General features: G+C 41.5%; 1 protein-coding gene across 2 annotated transcripts in view; it reads left to right on the top strand.

Annotated features, from left to right (window-relative positions):
* Window positions 1–208: 208 nt before the first annotated feature.
* si:ch211-137a8.2 (uncharacterized protein LOC777613 homolog) overlaps window positions 209–15,662 on the top strand; it is a 40,173-nt gene continuing 24,719 nt past the window's right edge. The window contains exons 1-2 of one of the 2 annotated variants that reach the window (XM_056441780.1): window positions 209–395; window positions 14,061–14,303. In XM_056441780.1, coding sequence (XP_056297755.1) covers window positions 14,083–14,303 — 221 coding nt within the window. In that variant the 5' untranslated portion in view covers window positions 209–395; window positions 14,061–14,082. Of the gene's footprint in view, window positions 396–14,060; window positions 14,321–15,662 lie in introns of those variants that run through there. The other variant, XM_056441781.1, reaches the window with a different exon arrangement.

Consider the following 15,662-nt stretch of genomic DNA (forward strand, 5'->3'; position numbering starts at 1 on the left):
TAATTGTCGGATGTGAACGACCACTTTATCCTGCGTAAGGAGGGGAACTAGGACACGTCAGAGACAACAACACAAAACAAAACAGCTTCCCCAGAAGCGCCGAGCTACAGGCACGTCACGTGATGCAGCTGAGCAGCTGCAGGTGCGCGCGTGAGGACAGGTTCAGAGGGGGCGTGGCTTGTGAATGACCTGCAGCAGGTAGGTTCGGGTTACCTGGCCGTCTTTAGTGTTTTGTGTTTTCCTGCCGCAGTCTGCAGATGAGTTGAGTCACTCGGCTCCTCTCCGCCGACTACACGTAAACCTCACCTGGATCACCGGAAGTGGTTCTGAGCGGCTGTTCCCCCGCCGGGTTTCTACTCCTTCTTCCCTGAAACGAGCTCCTCCGCCAGCAGCTGGTGAGTTCACCGTCACAGGACGTTCATCAGATCACGTTCACACGTCACACACCGCGTCAACTGGCTGCGAGTTGTTCAAGTGTTTTATCTGCAGACCAACCGAAACTCCCGTCACCGGGTTTGAGATGTTGATCGCCTGCTGTTGGGAAGGTGATGGGAGGGTGGTCAATAAAAGTACTTTACTGTTCATACATGTAGGTGTGTGTGTGTGTATATATATATATATGTGTGTATATATATGTGTATATATATATATATGTGTATATATATGTGTGTATATATATGTGTGTATATGTGTATATATATATATGTGTGTATATATGTGTGTATATATATGTGTGTGTATATATATATGTGTGTATATATATATGTGTATATATACATACACACACACATATATATATATATATATACACGTGTGTGTGTGAGGGCTGTCAGGAGTGTATCGTGTCCTGTCAGCGTGCCCTCGGGGAAAGGCGTTTGCACAGTTGTGTGTTTGGTGTGCATGTGCCCCTCTGTTGCCATGGTTACACAGACGGGTATCTTGCATGCTGGAGTGGAGGAGGCCTCCTTTTTTATTTTTTTACGGTGTAAGTTCCTGAACAGGGACAATGTACAAAGAACGATGACCTTAAAACAAAGAGGGATTTAATGCACTGGGTTTTTATTTCTCAAAAATGCGATATTCACTTAGTTCCTGTTAGCTGAAACAATAGAATGTTAAGAATAATTTGATACCTACTATAAGGATACCATCTTACAGATAAAGAGTACCTAATAATACCATTACAGTTCTAAAGGACTTTGAAAATCACGTTTAAATTTCAAGTTAAATAAACGACATGATGCTGTTTGTGATGTTTATCTCCAATAATAAGTGGCTTCATGAAGTTGCAATACATGTTATGTACAGTAATAACTCTCAGGTCTTTAGCCAGCTTATCTATAGCCACCGCATATTCAAAACACACACGCCCTCCTCGGCCACACCTGAACTGAAGAAACCATTCGGCTTGCGTCAGAGTTCCTGGCGGACTCTGATCGAGGTGTCTCCAGCAAATCCTCTAACAAACCCGCTGATCCCTGCGAGCGTGTTCAGGGCTTTGTCTTCCCCGGCGCTGCAGATGTTCTCTTGTACTTCCCTTTATCCGAGCATGTGTGGGTTGCGTCTGAAATCCAGTCCTTTGACCTGAGAGCGCTCGGTTGACAGCAAATTATTTGACAACAATACAGATATATTAATGCTCCGCTTCTCTAATGCTCTGATTAGCATATATTATTTATTTGTGTCGCTCGGAAGACTTGTTTTGGGACAACATCACATTGCAAAACAAGAGTTGTGGGAAGACATCATGTCTGGTCAAAAAATAACCAACAAAACCAACATTAGGCAACAGGAACACGACACGTGTGGTTGAGTGTCCCGTGTTTGATCCTAATAGACTTTGTATTGGATTTGCATACAAAAATAAAAACCAGACACTTTCATGTCCGTGTACAGGAAACGGTTCCATTGTTTTCGTGGCTATTTAATAAGCTGCCATGATACCGGGCTGCATTGTAACAGTGATTTGGGGTTTCTGGCTGTTGGTGGGACAAAACCAGATGTTGTGATACATATTTCAATGTTCTCAGATTGTTATAGCCTCGTAGCCGTGCATGAAATCTTGTATAAATACCCTTATAATAATGTTTTCAGACGATGTTACGTTACATTGTGTGTGTGTGTGTGTGTGTGTGTGTGTGTGTGTGTGTGTGTGTGTGTGTGTGTGTGTGTGTGTGTGTGTGTGTGTGTGTGTGTGTGTGTGTGTGTGTGTGTGTGTGTGTGTGTGTGTGTGTGTGTGTGTGTGTGTGTGTGTGTGTGGCATATCCTATGACTGCCGTGGCTACAGTTTCACTTCAGGGACCTGTGCTGAATCTTTAGTCTCGAATGAGAGGCTGAGTGTTTGCCCTCATTCACCACCGAAACTACGATCGTGATCCTTAAAATGATTCTCACGTTTTACAGCCACAGTATTGGTGTGTGTGTGTAGTCGGCATGGAACTATTATGTTTTTTTAACTTATTGATGATTCTGCATGTTATTTTGTTTAATGAACTGATTCAATGTGTGATCGATAGTCGGATCCCAATCACACGTCCAGAAACCCAAAAGGCCTCGTATCCCTCTTGAAGTTAAAGATATTCAGTTTAATATCTTCTCCTATACATTTAACCCTTGTATTTTTAGTTAGTTTTTTTTTGAAATATTACACCTCCCCCGCTTTAGGATTAATTGACCCATTTCATGTTTTTTAATGTGTCGGTTCTTCTCTAGTCAACAAACAAACATAAGGTGCCTCACACTTAAACTTGGAAAACAATATTAATTCTAATAATTTTCTGGAGGTTTTAATTGCTGGCGTAAATTGAACCCAAAGGGTAAAATATGTTAAATAATATAAAGGTAACAGGAGGGGTTGAATCGGTCAAAAATGAAAAAAGGGGCGGGAGGGGGGAGGGATTGATTTTGAAATGACAAATGACCAGGTTAAGAAGCTGGAACCAGCAAATTTTTCCTTCAGCATAACAAATATTTTTTCACCTTTCCAACACTTCTGAATACCTGGAGCCGAGTGAAGTCAGTAATGTCACAACATTTGTCCTTTTAAACACACACACCAAATGGAATATTTGTTTGACTTGCAGAGGCCAAAATGAAAAGCAAAAAAAAAAAAGTCAACTTTTGGGGACCGAAAAAAGGGACTGTTGTCGAAAGCTAGTGCTGCATCTTACTTCTAGAAATGTAATTATCTTTCTCCTGAGGATGGTGCCGACTTCCTGTCGCCGTGAGAGGTTCTGCAGAAACAACATAAAAATAACAACAAGTGTTGGTCTCGCCTGTCAAACATTAACAACATTTTCCTCCTTATCAGAGTCTGAACTAACCGCCACTCGGTGTCTGTGATCCTCAAACACTTTCTCTTTCCAGTCCGTTTAATTCGCCGCACTGTGTGACGCCACTTCAAGCTTAGTTAGTTTAACATTCAAATCTGCAGAGAAACGTTGCTGTATTTGGGTCATGAGATTAGGATCTGTTGAGTGAAACGGCTCCCGACACCTTTTGAGAAGTTTCAAAGTCCCGTTCAGCTTGAAACTAAATTTGACATAATCACTGAGCTTTACTTTCTTACTGATTTACTTTTATAAGCCAGAACTTTATAATAACTTTATAATGCTTTTGGTGTTCGAAGAATACTTTAGTGTCTAACCATCTTAGAGAGGGAAGTAGAGAGCATGTTGTTGTATTTAAAACCTCCAGAGTGTCTTTACAATAATACAGTTTGGTTTGGAGTGACATAAATCCATCAAGTTAACAATTAAAAGGTGTGTACTTAGGACCTGTGAGGGGCAAGTATGCACCGAGTGTGTGTTCAGTCTACGTGTCAGTCTTGGTTTGGTTAAGGAAAAAGTATGTCTTTCTTAATGTAGTTGCAATGTACGTGATGTAGCATCAGCCCTGGTTATATACAGGTATATACCCCCCCCCCCCCCACCCCCACCAATAGTGATATTAGGCTATACAAATACATTTAATTGACTTGCGTACATCATTTAAGATAAATCTGTCATTTTAAATTAGTAGTTGATCAATGCTCGTACAATCTTTTACAAATTCTTACGCAATCTTTTATTTTCTGATCATTTAGTTTGCTAAAATGAAAAGGAAAGAGAGCGTGACAAACATACTGGCATGCAGTCTGCAACATTAAGCTGGATTCATATCCAGACCAAGTCAAAACTTGACGTGAAAAGGCAAGAACCATCTCTACGTATGTCCTTAAATGCTCTTTGTGCCTTCGGTGGATGAAACGGACTCTCGTTGTATTGTTTCTCACACAGTAGCAAGCGGTGCGTTGCTTTTTCTCCGCTTAATCTGGTCGAAATGTAACTCGACGTGAGAGGCGGACAGAGTGGTTGGTTTCGGTTTCGGTCACTTTGTGGGTTTTGTTGTCGACGACAAAAAAGGAGGAGGAAAAAACGAATATCAACAATGGGTATACAAAGTATTATGTCTCTCCCTGTGGCTCTATGACTCTATTTTCTTTCTGTCAGTTATTTTAAGGATGATTTGTAAACTTATACAGCCTCCAGATATTCTCACCGTCTCCTTTTCCCCAATTTCTCTGTGTAATTAGATAGTTGAAATCAGGTGTATTTCACAGCCCCCCCGGCCATTCCGCTCTCTCTGACTGCCAGTCTCTGAGGAGGACAGAAAGGCTGTTTGTTCTCTGCCTGCTTTGGAGGAGGATGATGAAGAAGAAGAAGAAGGAGTGAGGGAGGGAGGAGGAGATTTGGCATTTTTACTCTACACAAAGGTTGGGATGCGTACCGGAACTCTATATTAAACGGGCCCCAGTGCTAATTTCTGAAAGGCCGGAGTATTGATTATCCCGGATGTTTTTAATTAGTACTTCTAGTTTGGGTCTATAGTGTTGCAACGCTGCAGCACACATCTCCTCTGCTCTGAGCTCCTCCACACACACACAAGTCAGCGTTTAGCGATGAAGAAACTGACGGGGCGATGACTCGATGACTACTATACGCTCGTTACTGCATTTATAACAGTTGCGAGTAAAATGATGACGGCTTATCTATACGTCTGTTCAACAAACGCAGACATGGGATGGTACGATGCTAGACATTTAGTAAGTGATACAAATACCAGTGAAATTCAACAATTCTCGATACTGACTACAGCTTGGATGCATCACAATGTAAATACAACCTCCTGCTAATGTTAACCGTTAGCTCTGTTAGCTCCGTTAGCAGAACTGTGCTTCCCACCGGCTGCTCCAGCTAACGTTAACTAGCTCGCCTCCTACTGATTTCAACATGGATTTGTAATTCACAAGTTGTGAACATTTTCTTAAAGAATCTTTAAGCCCAGGTTTTTTTTTTGCGCCCCACAACTATTATACATGTTGCTCTTTATTATTTCATAATTGGTTTGCTTTAGTGCGAAGTCTTTGTCTTTTTTTGACCTGATGAATTTCATCTCCTTTAATATAATCTCACTTCATGTGCCCTGAATAGTCTCACGCTAGTTTCAGGTTTCCAACTGTCCACAGAGACACGTTTACTGACTACATTCCGCCTTCTGTATTGATCCCTTTGTGATTTTTAATCTACATGTTCCAAACTCAAAGTGGTTGAGGGGATGAAACAATTAGGATCATCAGTATAACCCAAATTGTGTTAAATGTGGTCGCACAGTAAGCTCAGGCTTGTGTTTGTTGATGAGCAGATGATCGACTTTGTCTCAGGACACAGGCGTTATTTTAATCCGCCTTGGTCCTAATAGTCTTAACTTCCTTCGACCTTCATCGCCTCCTCAGCTGAATATCATTTCCCCTCCCTGATGGGAACCATTCATCCCATTTCTCCACTGCTGAAAGTTCAGAGTGCTGCATTTCAGTGCTTCGTTCCTACATTTCCCAAACTGTACTTAAACTGCGGTGATTCTTTTTCTTTAACCACACGTGTCAGTTTGAGTGGAGTTATACAAACGTTAAGGTCACAACCAGATGAACGTGTTGCCCATTATAATACAGACATGGAGTACTTTATGATTCCTGGTGAGAAATGTAACTGTTAAAGCCGCCGTAAGCAAAAAAATTAGTGCTGTGAAAAATAACGCGTTAACTCAGTTCATTCAATTACAGGTTTAACTAGTTTTTTTTAAAAACTCATTTAACGCATGCGCAGAAGGAGCTTCCAATCCGTCTGTTGTTGGTCGTCGGGACGAAAAAAAAGTCACTTGCAAAATGAGCTTCCAATACACCACTTCAATCTGAACTCTGTCCGCTCTCATGCAGACGGTCTGTTCATCGGTAATGATCCTTCCGCAGGTTCACCTCCGGAAACCTTGTTACGACTTCTACTTCCTGTAGATCAGGGTCTCAACACGTCGATCGCGACCTGCCAGTCGATCGCGCGTAGTGTCGGTAGATCGCATGACATTAAAAGATTGGCCCGCCCCTGACATGTTCTCTATAGCACGTCTTTGTTCTTTTATTAAACTAAACGTCTGTTGTTGATCGTATCTCCACAGCAGCATGTCATTTCTGTCTCTTCGCGTTGCGTTAACACTTATCGATCTCCGTCTGGCGCGCCACAGAGCTCCGTGCGCGCGCATCGGGACCGAGCAAAAATAAAGTCACTTGTCAATCTGTCCACCTGTCCGGGCCGGTGAGGTTTCAGCTTTGCAGCGGTGTCCCCGCCGTCCCTTTCATCACGGCCCAGTTCATGAAGAAAACCCACACAGTCAGTTTGCCTCAGCAGCTGCTAGAGGAAGACTAGAGGCCTTTAGATTGTATCATGGTGGAGTTAATGGTTGACAAACAAGAGAAAAAAATTATGTTTAAACATTCTGTTTAGGATGAAGATGTATTAATGTTCCATATGGAAGAAAACTGCTAAATAACTGCTGAGTTGCAGCACCATTGTATAAATGTATATATCCGTCTTTTGTCATAAATCTCTATGTTCTCACAAAATATACCGAGAATATCGGTAATATGTGATTAATCATGATTAATCCACAAAAACCTGTGATTTACCCGATTAAAATTTTTAATCATTTCACAGCCCTAAAAAAATACAAAGATAATGAGCAAAACCAAAAATACAATTCTAATCAACATTTATTCTAATAAGCAGGATCATCTTTTTCTCTCCATATATGTGAAATGGATATAGTGCAACAAATAATACAAATACAAAAAATGTAAATTAGAAAAATGTTGACGGTAAAAACACAATGTGTTAAAGGCTAAAGCGCAGTTTTATCTTTAATGATACTAGGGGCAACTTTGAATTTTGACAGGAAACTAGTGCAAAGTTTGTCATGTTTTTGTTTTGTCTTGTTTTTTTCTCTCGTTTTCATCTTATGTTAAAAAAAACAACCATCATCCTTGTGTGGTGGTTTCGACAAGGTTATACATTTGTATATTTTCTTTTTGTAAAATAATATTTTCAGCATAACAAACTGTAAATGCTATTTCACTACAAATATTCTGTAATTTTTTTGTTTTGTTAATAAAAACAGAAAATCTTAAAAATAATAGGAAACTAGTGCAGCATGTAATCCAGTGTTACCGTTCGTAATCAGATCTGATTGATATCGGCCTCTCTGTGGTGGATGGGGGGGGGGGGGGGCGTCCTTCAAAACAAAGGATTGACGGTTTGATCTCTGTGTCTTTGGGCCTATACACTTGACCCTGAAATATAAATGATTAGTTATGGCACCTTGCATGGTAGCCCCTGCCGTCAGTGTATGAATGGCTGAATGATGTGTTAAAAAGCTTTGAGCTGACAGAAGACAAGAAAAGATGTAAATGTATAACCCTGCTGCTTCAGATGAGAGGCATTCAACTGGCAAACCACAGGGTGACTTTTATTGTGAAGCAGTGACAGGAAGTGCATTGTGTTTGTCCCTTTTGCTGTGCCCTGCTGTTGCCTGGGGAACTGCTGGCTGTGCCACAGGACATCAGATGGTGGCTGCTCACGGCATTTTGCAGAAAGGCGACAATGGGCGAATACCTTCTTTTATGAGGGTCGCATGAATATGTTGGGCTGCACTGTAAAGAGGCCGCCGCGGGTTGCTGTGGAGTTAAGCCACAATCCACCTGGATTGAAATCTCAAAGATCGGGACTTCAATTGGTTTTAAAAATGCCACCACCCTCGTCCGTCCCTCCAACCATGAGTATACTCCTCACATTCACTTTGAAGACGCTGAATGAACTTTGTCTCGGGACCCGGGGCACGGTGGGAAGACGGTCACGCTGTGAACATGCCTTCCTTTCACCTTCACAGCTGAACGCCATCCAGTTCATGCTGCAGGCCTCGCCACCTCATACCTCTTGTTACCTTCGCATTGAAAATGCGGAAGGTAATGTTTTGATCGCCGTGTATTTATTACCTTCGCATTGAAAATGCCGGAAGGTTATGTTTTGATCGCCGTGTATTTATTTATTTATTTATTTGTATGCGTGTTATTCGCAAAACTCAAAAAGTATTGAACCGAATCGCATGAAATTTGGTGGGATGATTGTTTATTATCCGGGGACCAGTTGATTAGATTTTGGGATCGATCGGGTCAAAGGTCAAGGTCAAAGGTCATGAACAGGTCAAAATCTTTCGCAGAACTCAAAAAGTATTGAACCGAATCGCATGAAATTTGGTGGGATGATTGTTTATTATCCGGGGACCAGTTGATTAGATTTTGGGATCGATTGGGTCAAAGGTCAAGGTCAAAGGTCATGAACAGGTCAAATCTTCATGAATCACATGGAATTTGGTGGGATGATTGGTTATTATCCGGGGACCATTTGATTAGATTTTGGGATCAATCGGGTCAAAGGTCAAGGTCATGGAAAGGTCAAAATCTTTTTTTTACCATAGCACGATACATTTTTGTCCAATTGGCATGCAACTAATGCCAAAATGTTCATAATTCAATGCCCAATCTTGTGATATGCGAATGTATGCGCTCTACCGAGTGCCCGTTCTAGTTTATTTATTTATTTGTATGCGTGTTATTCGCATAAGTAAAAAAGTATTGAATCGCATTAAATTTGGTGGGATGATTGGTTATTATCCGGGGACCATTTGATTAGATTTTGGGATCGATCGGGTCAAAGGTCATGGTCAAGGTCATGAAAAGGTCAACATCTTCTTTTTACCATAGCACGGTCAATTTATATCCAATTGGCATGCAACTAATGCCAAAATGTTCATAATTCAATGCCCAATCTTGTGATATGCGAAGGTATGCGCTCTACCGATTGCCCATTCTAGTTATTGAACTGCTACTTTCAGATGTTCTGTCTCGGCACTCAGACTTTATGTAAATGACGGTGAGCTATAAGTCTCCAGAGTCTTTGCCTCTCACCTCGATCTCCTCCTCGGCTCTTTATCCCCATCAGGTCTGACAAAAGCCAATCTGCTAATCTTAATAACATGAGTTCAATTCCTGTCCCGGTACAATGTGCAGAGGAGGTGGTATCCTCATCAGCTCAGCAGGGAGGAGTCTTTAATGGTGAAGATGAGCTGCTTCCTCAATTCCCCACATGCTGGTCGGATTGGCTCCTTCTGCTTTGCTGCAAGCAGAACAGCAATGTTCACTGCAAAAAGAAGAGACATATCTTCATGTAATCTCGAGAAATCTTTTGGTATCGAAGAGAAACATCTGGCAACAGGGTAACACTAAACGTACAGCGTTAAAATCAGCCCACTACCAAACACTATATGACCGTATAGGTAGTACTAAAAGGACTGATGTAAGCAGTGGAACTTCAGAAATTCCAGATTACGGTTCATCAAACAAGATTGTCTTTTTAATTCATTCACTTAAAGCGGAGGTAGAGAGGAGGCTGATGAACACGGTACCAGCCCTGCATGTGATCAATGTATTCACCTTGAAACAAGTTTAAGAATTGAATACAAATTGTACTTAACAGGAGTTTTTTTTAAATCTTCGATAAGAGAAATACAGAATTAGATGTCGGTTTTTAAGATTTGCACTTCCTGTTTAAAAAAAGATGTTGAGGCCGTGCCTGTAACATGAGCCCCTGTTCTACTGTATCAGACTAAAGGACACTAAACAACCAGATGGCAAGGAAAGGACAAAAGAGATTGTTAGGAAGGCGGCGATGATCATGAACGTGTTATTAAGAGTGAAGTTTTGTGTTACTCAAAATATCTGTTTAAAAAAAAAAAGTTTCCCAAGGGATAATTAGTTTTTAATCCCTGGCCTTGATAGACAAAGACTTAGTCCTGTGTGTACCGGAGGAGGAACCTTTGGCCTCGCATGTTCCCATGGATGGTGGTGTCCCTGCCACGCACTGCTACCATTGTTGTTATTAGTCGTATGCTTTTATTATTTATATCCATACATACTATTATATATATATATATAAATAAAATATTTTCCCATTATTCTTTCTGCTAGTGATACTACTGCTATTACTGCTCTCTATATGACTCATTTCTGGCCTATGCATTAAACGTTATAACTCTGTTGTGTTCATTCTTGTCACATGACAAGGTTTCCTTTTCCCCCTCGTTCAAGGGTTTTCTTTGGAGAGTTTTTCCTTTTCAAACGCAAAGGTCCATAGAGAGGAGGTTGCGTGTGTTCCAGATTGTAAAGCCCTCTGAGACAAAATAGTTTTGTGTTATTGGGCTATACAAATATCATTGCGTTACGGTTTGGTTAGCTTAAACACGACTTGGTCGGGGAAAGATCACTGTTTGAGCTCAAATACAGAACAATTGTGGTCATGCCTAAAAGAAACCAAAGTTGACTGTCAAGACCAGTGGTCCCCAAACTAAGGCCGGATACATTTGGCCCGGCCCCCTGAACAATACCAGAGACGCATTATGATTTATTTTTTTACAGTCTGGCCAAGCTAAACTAAGCTAAACATTTACCTGTTAATGTTCAATCAACTTTTTTTCTGTGAAGAACCCAGAGAGGGTTATTTGGTTATTATTTATTTCATAAATAGTGTTATTTATTTCCTAATTTTTTTTCTGTGAAGATCCCGGAAAAGGGTTATTAATATCTGGTTATGTGTCGCTTTCTGTAAAACAATAAATGTTTACTTTTAGGCACACCTGCGATCGAGAACGGTTATGTGGCCCTCACAGGAAAAAGTTTGGGGACCCCTGGTTAAGACAATTGAAACGAGTTAAAAGTATGAGGAACTACAGCGGAGTGCAATACCTTGTATGCAATGGTATTAGCCCCCAAAGATGGCAAATGCAACCTAAAAGACGTCCCTTTCCAGACCCCTGTACATTAGCAAGATAGCCAATATTTAGTGGCCAGATACAGACTTGTATTTGTTGGAGAAACCCAGCGAGTGACGTATGGCCAGCGAAAAAAGACTAATGTTTAATAGCTTGTAGCGTAATATCAATTCCGACATTTTGCTGCTTGTTTTAATTCAAAGTTTAAATCTTTTCCAACTCTGTGCCGAAACGCCATTTCTGTTGCCGATATGTGCACGCATATTTTAGCTGTCTGCTGTAGAAGGTTCGATGCACGCAAAGTCATAAATTAAGTTATATAATATTCCTGTAGTGGAAATTGGCTTTACAACCACCCTCTGCGGTCTCTACCCGACCCAATGTTCAGGTCATTGAACAGCGCCCTCTTCCTGTTTGTGCCTTGAAGCAGTCCTGCAGATCTCCCCTCACATATGGACCAAATCAATGTTCTGATCACACCCGGCGGTTCCAACGACGCACAGCAGCATTAATACAAGAACAATACACGAATATCGGAGAAGATGGAAATGTGTTTCAGATCCTTTTTTACCAGTCGGCTGCTTTGCTGTTGAGGAGAAACGAGATAAGAGGAGCAATTGATGCGACACTGAGACTCAGCCGGCTGTTGGTCCCACCACACACACACACACACACACACACACACACACCGAAAGGTGATGTCACAAGAATAATGTAATAATGTCATATATTTGGTGACAAAGGTTATCAGTGAAGTCTGATTTGGTGTGTGTGTGTGAAATGTAGTTGTAATAACGGTGTGCGATCTGTATTCAGAGTTAGTCTTTAATGGGAGGTTTTATTCATTGCATTCTTGGACATCTGTTAGGACGTGATAAGTTTCTCTGTTTTCAGATCATTAAATGAACAAATGTAACTTATGTTCCCCGTGTCAGGTCTGCACTGGTACACACTGCAGCCTGTGAACTCGGTCCGTCTGAACATCTCCCATACAAACCATAACAACCATCTGTTTGATGCTTCTGGCTGATAGATTAGTTAACGTCACAGACTCGCTCGCTAGACTTTGGGGATTCCTGCTGCATGTGGAGTTGGGAGAGATTGTAACTTCCAAAATACCCACATGTTGATGGATCGTTGTCTAATTGAAGTTTTCACCTTTTTTATGTGGTGAGTTTAATTTTTTGGGGAAGGCTAATGAGACATTAATTGTCTCCATTTGCACTTGGTTCACACACGGCTTGTTAGCGTGCCCTGAGGTCTTGTGACTTATGACGTTCAAACAGCAGAATGTTGTTTAGCTTGCAGCTGGTGACTCATCAAAAGATACAGATTCTCTTTCTCTGGTAAATCAACATAGAGCTCCATTCACACTTTCAGCAGTTTGAGGAAAAGGGAAGTGAGTGTTCACCTGTCCGGCCCCTAGAGATGCTGCTATAGGCTTATAGCTGCTGGGGGACGTTTAGGATACACTGAGCTCCTCTCTTCTCTCTCCTTATGGATGAATTTTCATCTCTCCATTGCACATTATTAACCTGATTCAGCCCCAACTATAAGACTATCAAAGAGGAGAGTCTTGAGTCTACTCTTAAAGGAGGTGACTGTCTGCCTCCCGGACTGAAGGTGGAAGCTGGTTCCATAAAAGAGGAGCTTGATAACTGAAGGCTCTGGCTCCCATCCTACTTTTTAAGACTCTAGGAACCACAAGTAGCAGCTCTCTAGTGGGGTGATATGGTTCTACATACGGACAATATGGACCTGGCTGGGTCTGATGCCATGGCCCTGCTGATTTCATCTCATCTCCTTCAAGTTTGCCTTGTGATGTTTGCATGGGTACAGATTAATGGAGCTAGTTTTTTCTTATTTTTCCCAATCGGGGTCTTAAGTTTTAAAATACTTTGTACACACAATTGGTGTTTCTTGTGTTATTTCTTGACATTTTAGACACAAAAACATTGTGAAACCACGCATCTGTTTTCTTATTGTTGTAAGCCCTGAAACACCCTCACATACAACAAGAAAATAGCGAAATATCTATTTTTCTCTGTCCATCTCTTTCCAAGCCGACCTGTCTCTCTCGGCGTGTGTCTGGTCATACTCTTTCTGGCCTCACGTCACGATGTAATGACCGATGAGTCGTCCAAACTGTAAAAGCATCAAATACATGCTGATGACACCAGCGTTACTTTAAAAATGAGCTTCTGCAGAGGGCGTTGGAGAAGACGGGGAGTTGTCTTCTCAACTCTAAAGCCGTTAAGGATTTTCTTTCTTCAGAAGTTATTCTGGATCTGCCGTTTTGGATTCACAGCTGTTGGCCGGACGGCCGAGGAGATGCGTTTCCAACCTGAGCCGGCTTCGGAGATGGATCCTGCGGGTCGTTAGTCCCAGTCAGTCGATTGCGTGATCAGCGGCCGCGCCTTTTTAAATCGGAAGATAATTACTCGACTAAATGAAAGGCGCTGCGCAAAGTCTTTGTTCTTTTGCAGGCCCCCAGGGTTATTGCTCGCTCTCTTTTGTCTTGTTATTCAGTTCTGGCGCCACCTCAACCAACTCTGCGTGTGTCAGTCGTACTCTTTGCTGCTCCAGGAATGTGGACTCAAACTCGTTAGGATTATTAAATGTCTACCAGAGCCGGTTTTCACAAACAAGAAATGTTCCTAGTGTTGTCAGAGAAAAGTAATACACCTTCTCTGTCACCCGTGTCTATAATATTTTATCAATACACTTATTATTATTGACTTGTACCACTGGATTATATGTCTGTATGGTTATAAGCACTAATAAACGCCCATAATGCTTTACAACAAAATAATCATTGCGCTTGTAATAATAAATCTCGACTTTAAAAAGTCTAATTCATCTCTCAACAGGTAGCGGTCACGTGATGTCAGGATGCCTGAATTCCCACCAGACCCGCCCCCTTCAGAGCGCCATGGTGATGCCATCCCCGCCACTGAGGGAAGTGGACAGGAAGTGAGGGATATGGAGCGTTCCCTGGATCTGTCGGAGTCTCCTTATGGTCCTGCCTCCTATCCAGTGGAGCTGAATGGGGAGGAAACCCAGCAAGCGGCGTGCAGCTGGAGGCGAGATGAAGAACCTCAGGGATGTGGACAGTGAGCGTCCTCCATTGGTACCAGCGGCCGTTGTCCTGACTCCAGTTTCACAGACGTCTCTTCTTGTGTTATGGAGCTTCTTGGGGGAACTGGCTCTGTGGTTTAATGCAACTATCCATGTGTGAAGTTGAATGAGTCGACGACTGCTCATCACTTTAAATTTGAATTTAAACCTTTTATGATTTTCACGGGAGTGAATCTGGGCTAACAAAAAGCTATAGCGCCAATGAAAATGTGTGCGACAGCGCACATATTTACATAATCATAGGTTGCATATTCATAATGTCCAGGCACGCTCTCTTCTGTCAACCTTCCAACCACGTAGCTTTAATCTCTGCCGCCTCCCAAAGTGCGCTCCTTTCTTTCTCGACATATGTGGACGAACCACACGCTGTCTAAACTGAATGTTTTAGGGCTTATGGGAAACGGTGTTTGTTCAAGGCCTTTAAAAACAGAACTATTGCAGATAGGACACTACATAATTTAGAGAAAAGGAAAAAAAACTACCATCCCCGTCTAGACGAATGTAATGAATGTGTGTCGTGACTGATTTCTGTCCTCGGACACTCTGCTGGGTGCGGGAGAAGATCCTGTTCCTTACTCACTTTAACGAAGAGATTACAGGCCGTTTGTATCGTTGGGTGAGGTTCCCGTTTAACTTTCCTCACTGACAATACAACATATATATATATATGTGTGTGTGTGTGTGTATATATATATGTATGTATATGTGTATATATACACTACCGTTCAAAAGTTTGGGATCACTTAGAAATGACTTTATTTTTCAAAGAAAAGCACTGTTTTTTCAATGAAGATAACATTAAATTAATCAGAAATACACTCTCTACATTGTTAATGTGGTAAATGACTATTCTAGGTGGAAACGTCTGGTTTCTAATGAAATATCTCCATAGGTGTATAGAGGCCCATTTCCATCAACTATCACTCCAGTGTTCTAATGGTACATTGTGTTTGCTAATCGCCTTAGAAGACTAATGTCTGATTAGAAAACCCGTGCAATTATGTTAGCACAGCTGAAAACAGTTATGCTGGTGATATAAGCTATACAACTGGCCTTCCTTTGAGCTTGAAGTTTGAAGAACAAAATTAATACTTCAAATATTAATCATTATTTCTAACCTTGTCAATGTCTTGACTATATTTTATATTCATTTGATAAATAAGTGTGATTTTTCATGGAAGACACAAAATTGTCTGGGTGATCCCAAACTTTTGAACGGTAGTGTATATATATATACCCTTCCTCCACCGTTATCCTTTCTTCCTCCTCACGTCTAACCTTCTCTGCCTTAATCCGTTTCCTCTTCGCCTCGACCAATCTCCCATAGTCTTCCA

The sequence above is a fragment of the Pseudoliparis swirei genome, chromosome 20 (genome assembly GCF_029220125.1).
Source record: "Pseudoliparis swirei isolate HS2019 ecotype Mariana Trench chromosome 20, NWPU_hadal_v1, whole genome shotgun sequence".
Classification (NCBI taxonomy): domain Eukaryota; kingdom Metazoa; phylum Chordata; class Actinopteri; order Perciformes; family Liparidae; genus Pseudoliparis; species Pseudoliparis swirei.